Genomic DNA, 9,255 nt, shown 5'->3' with positions numbered 1-9,255 from the left:
CATTTTTAAAAATGCAGAAGAAAGTAAGACTGAGAGAGAATAAATTACTGAATTAGTACTAGAATTCAGGTCCTCTTCCTCCTGTACAAATATATCATACATGCAATGCTTTGACTGTTTTATAAAAATAATCCATAAGGTATTATGTGATTGTTAAAGCTTTGCTGATTATGTTGTCTACTTTTGTGCAAGTAGATTTAAAACTTTTTTAAAAAAAGTCTTTCTTCCCTCTGTGATGACATAAATCCTTCCTCCAATTTTTCTTCAAAAAATACTAATGCCAGAAAAGAAAATAAATTTTAAAAACAGCCAGCCAGTATTCTGAAAGCTCAGACTTGTGGCCTCGTGGTCAAGTATAATAGAAGAAGATAGGACTGGAATTTAGACTGAGTCTTAATTTCTAATCCTGACCTTTCTGTGCAAACCTAGTCAAGTCTCTATGTCTCAAATTTTCTCCGTGTAAAACGACAATCTTTCTCCAAGGTCTTAGTGAAGAAATGAGGTCAGAAGAAGTAAAAAGCTCTGCAAAGATGAGAGACTATTACTGCAAGTACCATTCAACCTCCCTGCTACCCATCCATCCATGCAAACAGACACAGACAACGCAAAAAAGGTTTGAGTTCAGGAGTTATTGTACCATATACAGGGCCAGATGAATACCCATGGGGGTCTTAGAAGCTAAAAACTGCAGTGACCCAACACACAAGTAATTCAAAATGCGTTTTATGTTACTAAACTGGAAAATAAAATACATGTTTTACAACTTATTTTATAACTCATTAAGATCTTTATGTTTTCCCTTGATGCATGTTTTGATGGTTCTTTATAATTTTATAATACTGTCATTCCTATCCTGATCTTTTTGATACTGTTTCACTGGCTCTCTAGGATGAAACTCTGGCTGCCTGCAGGGGAGCCCAGCCCTGAGGGTACACCACTTAAACTCACTGGAGCCCTCGCTTCCCTACCTGTACAATATAGTACTTTGGGAATTAGGGCTCTCTAACCACAAGCTCTTATTAAATTAGTGCAAGAAGAATTAAAGTTTACGTCTGTTTATCCATCTTTCTGTCAAGGAGTATATGTTCTTAAATAGCATTTGCATGTTATCAAGCTAGGCAAACATAAAAATTAATAACCCACCTAAGTTGCGTTTCAGAATGAAATGTCTATTTAAAAAAAAATGGTTATTCCAGTAATATTCCCCAATGCTTCCAAAATTGTGAACCAGATGATATGTCTCTTGTAAATCTAATTTCCTGCCTTATTTGGTAGCCAAGTCATTGGAGAATTGGATGAAATATATCAAAATGAGAAGAAATGGAAACAGCCTAAGCAATGTGATCTAAGTGTGTAATTTTAGATTTTTGAACGTGTAAACAGACAGTGAACCTAATAACACTTCATAACCTCATAAATTCTCTCCTTCATTCTTCCTTTGTTCTAGAATGCATCCATAAGCTCTTAATTAGAAATCTATGTTTAAAAATAATAGGACTCTTCCAAGGTGGATTTTTTTAATCCTAAAAATTACAGTAGGGAAATCAAAAAATTTATGAAGTTATCATTAACTTTAACTGATATGCTTTCTGAGATTTGAGTTACAGTGCATGTGTATGCGTGTGCACACATACTACAAAGCCAACATTTTAGTAGCGATATGTTAATGGAAGCATGTTCATGAATAATTATAATAATCTTAGCTTGTACAAAGCTGTGTATCAATTGATCCTCACCACAACCAAATTCCAGTCTTGGAAATGAGTAAACTGATGCCCAGGGAATTTCAAGGAATTTACTTGGGGTCAAGAGGTAAAAGCCTGGACTGATAAAGTCTGGTTCCTGTCCCATTGCACTCCCTTTGTACTCCAACGACTGCTCCAAAATCAGACAATATTTTATAGTTTTGTGTAAGCAGATATTGTAATTCCATTGTTTGAAAAGATTGGTTAGCAAAAGTATGGGTGACTACAAATAAAATATACAAAGCATAGGATGCTGAAAAATTTGCTTTTGATTCAGCTCTACCATGTACTTCATTAGTGACTGCGGAGACATAAACCTTTCTGCTTATAACTCAGCTGCGTTCGTCTTTCCTCTTGAAATAGTAATAACAACACATTGTGTGTAGCTCCTCTAACCCAAATGATGCAAAAGGATTAACTTTCATTTTCCATGAATGGAGTAGCCCTGAATTGGGGGAAGCTGCCACTTGAGAGGGAAGTAATTGCTATATGTAAAAAAAATAAATAAATAGAAAAGAATTGGAAGGCCAAGGTGGCCAGCTCCTAGATAAGGCTGGGTCCCAAGCAGCTGAGGTCAGAGAAGAGGAACAGAGAGATTGTACCCCTAGATCTATACCTAGAGCCTTTCCGCTTGTTTCCCAACTCTCCACTGTGTGTGTATATTTGCGTCTGTATGTACATACATGTGCAATATTTTCCAGTATCATCCCCATCCTAATTATTCTGTCCCATTTTGAGTACCTGCATTAAAACATATATCTAAATACTTCATTTAGAAAATATCATCACTGTGCGAATAGTGAATAACATTAGCTGCCCCTGATATTGTTCATTCTCTTATATGTGGATAAGCACTTGACTGCCTGACAACAGTTTTCTAATATTTTTTTCTAATCTTAATTCTTCAGGAAAAGAAGATTCGCTGTCTTCAAACACACACAAGAGAATGGTTACTTTTACAGTGGTGCCCCCTAGTGCCGATCGGATTAGACTCACTTTCTATATTTGCCAAAATACCACACAAGAGAAGCAAAATTTGGAGAGTTGACAATGTTGGTAACTTTTCCTGCATTTTCTTTAGCGTAGGAGAGAATGAAGCATGTTCCTTTACCATGATTCACAAGACCCTTTGTGAAATGCCCTCCACCCCCACCCCCAGCTTTCCAGCTTCATCTCCACCACTTCCCCGCCGGAACATTTAACTTCAGTTATTCGGAACAACTTGCCATTCCTGCTTAGTAAGCCGTCTGCCCCTACCCACCCATTCCCATCCTCCTGTCTGCTTAAAGAATTTCTCCTCCTTCTAGTATCAGCTGAAGCATTATCTCTTCCCCTAGGTTATCCTGACTCCCCAGAAGACGGAGGCAGCCTCTCCCTCCTCCCTGCTCTCCTCCTCCCGTTGTCCCTCTAGCATGTCACTCTTTTGTCCCCACCCCACATCTTGTCTGTGAGTGCAAATAGTTCAAAAACCTTCTCCAATGGATGTTTATATCTCCCATGCCTCAAACAGTGCCTAGCAGAAGGAATCACTCAATGTAAAAACAATCTGTATAAGGATGGCTTGATTGATAATAGGAAGAACTGTAGTGTAGGAATCGGGAGTTTCTGGTGAATTAACCAGCTAAGTGATCACTAATGGTTCACCTACCCTCTCTGGGTTTCTGTTTTCTTATCTTTAAAGAAACTATGTCTAATACCTGCCCCAAATCCAGTGATTCTTAACCCAAAATGCCTTATGACAAGCCAGGTCAACTTCAGATGTTGTTTTAATTCTCAAAGGTTTGCTTACGAAAAGCAAATTCAAATGCCTTTGAAATTATCTTATTTGCAGTCTAATATTAAAAAAGTTCTAAAAGCTTGCTAAATTACATGGAGACATGTAAATTAAGCTAATATGAAACAAGATTTTTTTTTTCAGGCAAACTCCTATTTCTCTTATTAAATGATACAAAGAAAGGTCCAACTTGTAGCCCTAAACTTCATTAAGAAACCGAATTCTAATGCTGGCTCTCACTGACACAGAACTGGTCAACTCGCTTTTTAAGTACCTCCACTTCTGTCTTTTCCAGCTGAAAAAATGTTAAGAATGTAAGCCTTTAACAGTGGGAATTGCTGAAAAAAAGTATCACTAAAAGCCTTCACATCTTTGAGGGTAACAATAAAGGTGATATGAATCTTGGAAGAACCAAGTTTCAATGGTTTCAGTGAGGTTTCTCACACCTTATAGGTCAGCTTTTACTGCCTTTGTTCTGTAGCTGAAGTTCCAGGTAAGAGTGGCATCCCGACCATTTAAGTGGATATCTCAATATGATATTCAAACAATGTGTATTGATTTTGGTGGCCGTAGGATTGACTTATATACCTTGTGTCGTGAATATTCACTGCTTTTCCTTTTCTAAACAGTGTGTTTTGCTGATCTGGGATGGGTCATTTAGATGCGTATAGGATATATTATTTAAGTATAGGAAAGTATATATGTGCAAATTTGATTCCCCCAATCCCTTCTCAGGAGCCAAGAAATCCATAAGCTCAAACACAAAAATTAACTCACATTTTGCATTTCTCAAATCCTTATATCCCTTCTGTGAATATACAAACTATATACTCATAGGATATTGAGCTGGAAGACATCTTATTGATCATCTGATCCAACTTTCTCCTAATACAGATGATAAACTCAAGGCCCAAAGAGGACAGTAAATTAGATGAGGAGTGGGTAGGTCTAACTTTTTTTCTGGCATCTTGAAAAGAAAATCGTCTGCATTTTATGTGCATAAATAGACCTAACCCAGTGATGAGGAAACAGAGGCTACTAAATAAAATTGATTGACGGGAGACTTGACTGCCAAATGGAGCTTAGTAGCTATATCTGTATTTACAGAGTCATTCATATAGGCAATTATTTCATAAGGCTAAAAAATTCAATCTAAGAAATAAAGGGAAAATCATACTTATTTCCCAAAAACCTTTCTCTTGCAATAAAAGAGATCCAATTTAATTGGATTAAATGGTGAGCATTCCAGCTCTATTTCACCTCCAGTGCACATCACTGTAACTTTATGTCTTATAAAAGTAGAGGTTTGACTTGCCTCACCACTACCAACACCACCACCACCACCCCCTCAATCCCTCAATCAAAATTCCAAACAGTATTGTAAATGAGTTTTAAATGGCCACTAGTCTATGCCTCTTTTTCAAGAGCTGCTGTACAACGTTGTCTCTCAATCACTCTGTCTTTGTCTGTCTCAAACACACACACACACATTGCTGCTACCACTGCCACCAACACTATTTGGTAAACCATCAGGTTCTGCAGAAAACACATACAACCCATCTATGCTATCCTTCTCATAATAAAGTGTAAGTAATAAATATAAGATTAAATGTAAGGACCCATTGTGCTGTCCCAGATCCTATAACAATATAAGAAATTACATTAGCTAATTAGAAATTTAAAAATTTTATAATTAACATCAAGTGAAGAATTTCCAATATCTGTGCAAGAAAAAAAAAATCTATATTCAGAGTAGAAAGGAGCATGTTTCTTAAGCAAACAACTCAAATATACCACCTATGTCTTGCTTCCATCTCTGTTCCAGGACTATAGAAGCTAATTCTCCCCTAGAGATCACTCACCATCAGGTTTAGGGTCCTAGAAACAAGTGCCCAGCTTTTCTTCCCACGGCTTTCCTTCTGTCCCAGAGATGCTGGATGGCTTGTCGGAAAGGACCCCCTGTTTTTCTCAACCTCTCCTGGGTATTTATAGTCCAAGGTGGCCCCAACCACCAGCAAGCTGTACGTCTGCGTTTCACCTTTTGCTGTCTCCTGCTCAGAGCCCTTGTGCAATCAGTTAGCCCTGCACGGAGCCATGTGTCCTGTGTTTTATCATCCCATGGTGTAAGGAAATATGTAACACTGTGGTTGTTTGAAAAAGCACTCTCAGGGCTCCCAGACCTGGTGAATGCACTCAGCTGTTCTATTTTCGGTTACTCTGTTTTCTTCTCAAAAGAGCCTAATTCCGGTTGATGTCTTAGGCATCCGGTCGATGTCTTGGGCATCCTGCCATGGACACCTTACTCTTCCCCCACACCCTCTCCCCGAATCGCCTACTTAATTGCACCCTAAGAGTTCTGCAAGAAGACGTAAACGTGTGCTGTGATGAAGAGAGGATAAGTGTACTATCATGCTCACTGGTCTGAAGCCCTGAGCGTGATACCGGCTGCACTTCTGGAATTTGGAGACACGAGCACTCTCTGTTGTCCGGTGATCACAACCACACACACTCTCACCAGCCTCCGTGCACTGAAAACCCTATTTCCTGTAGGCAGACAAGCCCAGGCATTTGCCAAGACTGCTCATCTCCTTCTGGTTTAATTGGAGGTTCTTAGTTTCAGACAAGACCATCAGAAATCAAAGTTTGTACTGCCTGACCTTTATCAGGGAGAAACATTTCTAACCCAAAACAACCAGCTGGCGAAACAAGATTATCATACTAGCCCCAACAAAGGAACATGAGGAGAATGTATATTTATTTTTCTCCAGCAGCATCCTCTGCAGTGAAGAACATCCATGAATAAGAAAAAATAATGTAAAAGCAAAAAGTGTGGTAGAAGAATAAAGTGAAAGAAAAATGGGAATATTTTAATTAAGTGGGGAAAATACTAGAAATAATCTCCTACTACATGATGTATTTAATAAGGTGGGAAAAAGATGAAATGATGTCTTTAAGTTGTGACAGGCAGAGATAGATTGTGAGAAGCAATATCTGATTAAATCATTGGAGTGAATGAGTGGACACATAGGCATACACATGCACACACACATTGCTGCCCTATTAATTTGATACTTTCCGCATTCTTTAAAAACAAACTCACCTTGCAGATCTATAGAGTTTATGAATATTATGGGAAAGTAAAATTGGTCTCTTTCTTATTTCCTTTTAATATTAATTGCCTGATCAAACACATTACTATCACAATGGATAGACCAGGTATATCAGTGACTTGAAGCTTCAAAGTGACAGCTTATAATGGGATAATACCAGGATTCTTGCATTGCAAAGAAAAAGAAAAAAAGTCTAGAAGCAGTGACTCTGCCCTACCTCCACTCTGCCCTACCACTGCCACTGCTGAAAAGAGGGAAGGAAAGGAGAGACAGAAGGGCGTTTAACCACACTTTACGATTGCTGTGGGGAGGGGGAAAAAACTCACAATTTTAGCATAAGATTATGTCCAAGTGACTGTTTGCACTGTTGAAGCTGCCATCAGCATGAGCTGGTGGGAAAATAGCGCCCAGTGGTGCATCTTACCTGAAGAGCAGAGAAGTGCAGGCAGATGTAGGTGAGGCACAGGAGCAGCCCCAGCCCCTGAATTACAGAGGCCACCAGCAATAGCTTGTTCTTCTCGAATCTTGGCCTGGCTGCATTTCCCACATTCTCTTCCAGGGGCTGGACCCTTTCCATCTTCACAATCTGAGTAGAGGGAAGATGAAGATATGAAAAAGGGGAAGCTGGGACAAAACGAAGCCTATCAATCAGAAAATAGGCAAAGGTCTCAGGACCCGAGATAAAAGGCGATTGAAAGAGCAAAGCGGACTCTCTCAGTTTTAACGCTGCAACTTTTGCAGGCAGGCGGGGGAACTTCTTTGTGACTAATCTGAATTTCCCCTTTACTTTCTTTCTTTTTTTTTCCTCTGGGCTAACAGGGAGTTGTTTTTGTGGCATTCCAGTTCTGATTTGAGTGACTGTGAAATGACAGTCATAAAAGTATGCTATTTTCTTAACTTACTGCAGCAGTAACAAATTGTGGGCCACTTGGTAAAGATAAAAATCATCATCCGTTGATGTAGGAGCTCATATATCCCTTACCCAAGGTGTCTTAAATCATAGAATAGATTTAGGGGAAATGATAGCCCAAGATTCTTATCTGCACTTTACTATGTAACTAAACATTGAACCCCTCTTACAGATTCAGAAAGAAAGCACACACAGATCATTCTTAAATGAAAAAGACAAAACAAGAAAATAGGACAGTGGGTCATGTAGAAGTAAAGGAGTGAGATCCTCTGGTTGTAGTCTATTGCATGAAAATAAGCTACCATTGTTAAAGCATTTACTATGTGTCAGGCACTGCATTAGATGGCCTTGCAATATTTTTCTCATTTAATCCTTTGAGGCAAATTCAGTAGACAATTACATGATTAATTTTCCACACAGCAGAAAAGAAGCAGAAGGGTATCCTTTTTCCCTTCTTTCCAGTTTGCATCTTTCCCATACATAATTTTCCCATGAATGAACAAATGAATAGACGTAAATAAACTTTGAAGATTGTTTCTTTTGGGAGGCCAAGGTGGCGGATCACAAGGTCAGGAGTTAGCGCCTGGCCAACGTGGTAAAACCCCATCTCTACTAAAAAAAAATACAAAAATTTAGCCAGGCATGGTGGTGCATGCCTGTAGTCCCAGCTACTCAGAAGGCTGAGGCAGGAGAATTGCTTGAACCCAGGAGGCGGAGGTTACAGTAAGCCAAGATTGCGCCACTGCACTCCAGCCTGGTGACAGAGCAAGACTCAGTCTCAAGAAAAAAAAAAAAAAAGTTTCTTTCTTTGAGGTCGTGGCTGGCCTCGGAACTTGGAAAGTAAGAGTTATCAATAGACACCAGGTACCCTTTACCACTAAAATAAACAATAAAATGAAATAAATGATAAAATTTACTTATAATGCCAAGTTCAAATTGGCAAGTATTTACTGAGTACATTATATGAGCCTGGAACTGTACCGGGCAACATAGGGATGCTGGGGAATGGCTGTTTGAGACAGAATTGTCTCTCTTCTGTGGCCAAGTATGTCTCTCTCAGCTCCCTATAAGGCATTCAACAGTTATTTAAAGAAAGGAGGGAGAAATATTTTGGATATTGACAGTATGAACTGTTATATGCCACTTCGTTTCACAGAAAAAAAAAATGGAAATTAGGTGTATTTACAAGAAAAAGTTTGTGGGAAATGTGAAGTACATTTATCACTACGATATTAATCTATTAAAATATGAATTAATACCTTCACTACAATATTTATGCCTTGTATTTGCAGAATATATTGGTCTTCAGAAATTCAAGTTTCATCTAAAAGACAAGGCAACTAAGGCACAATGTCATAGACTCCAAGCCAAAACTAGCAATCAAGTTCTATCCAAACGTATTTGTCATAGTCCTGTGACCAAAGCATGTGTTACACATAGGGTATGGAGAAAAAAGTTGGAGGGAAAATCAGTGCGTAAAGCCCAATTCTTGTGTAGTAATTCATTATAATTGAGCCTTAAAATCAGTAACTATTTACTCATCAATTTTCAAAAAATGACTAGGGGTCACAGCAAAAAAAACCTAGAAACTAGAAATAAACTGAAAAAGAAATAGTAAAAACTATTCATGCTGAAAGTCATAGATGATATTTTCAAATCACTGTCAAAAGAATGAAAAAATATAAACATTTACTGTGCACCTACTTGTGCCTTAAG

General features: G+C 38.4%; 1 protein-coding gene across 1 annotated transcript in view; it reads right to left on the bottom strand.

Annotated features, from left to right (window-relative positions):
* The window catches only part of TNFSF4 (TNF superfamily member 4), a 21,809-nt gene extending 14,461 nt beyond the window's left edge, over positions 1-7,348 (bottom strand). The window contains exon 1 of the mRNA XM_017529982.2: positions 7,054-7,348. Coding sequence (XP_017385471.2) covers positions 7,054-7,206 — 153 coding nt within the window. The 5' untranslated portion in view covers positions 7,207-7,348. The remainder of the gene's footprint in view (positions 1-7,053) is intronic.
* Positions 7,349-9,255: the final 1,907 nt, after the last annotated feature.

This window comes from Cebus imitator, unplaced genomic scaffold (genome assembly GCF_001604975.1).
Source record: "Cebus imitator isolate Cc_AM_T3 unplaced genomic scaffold, Cebus_imitator-1.0 Scaffold62, whole genome shotgun sequence".
In the NCBI taxonomy this organism is placed as follows: Eukaryota; Metazoa; Chordata; class Mammalia; order Primates; family Cebidae; genus Cebus; species Cebus imitator.
This window is presented reverse-complemented; position numbering and strand designations above follow the sequence as displayed.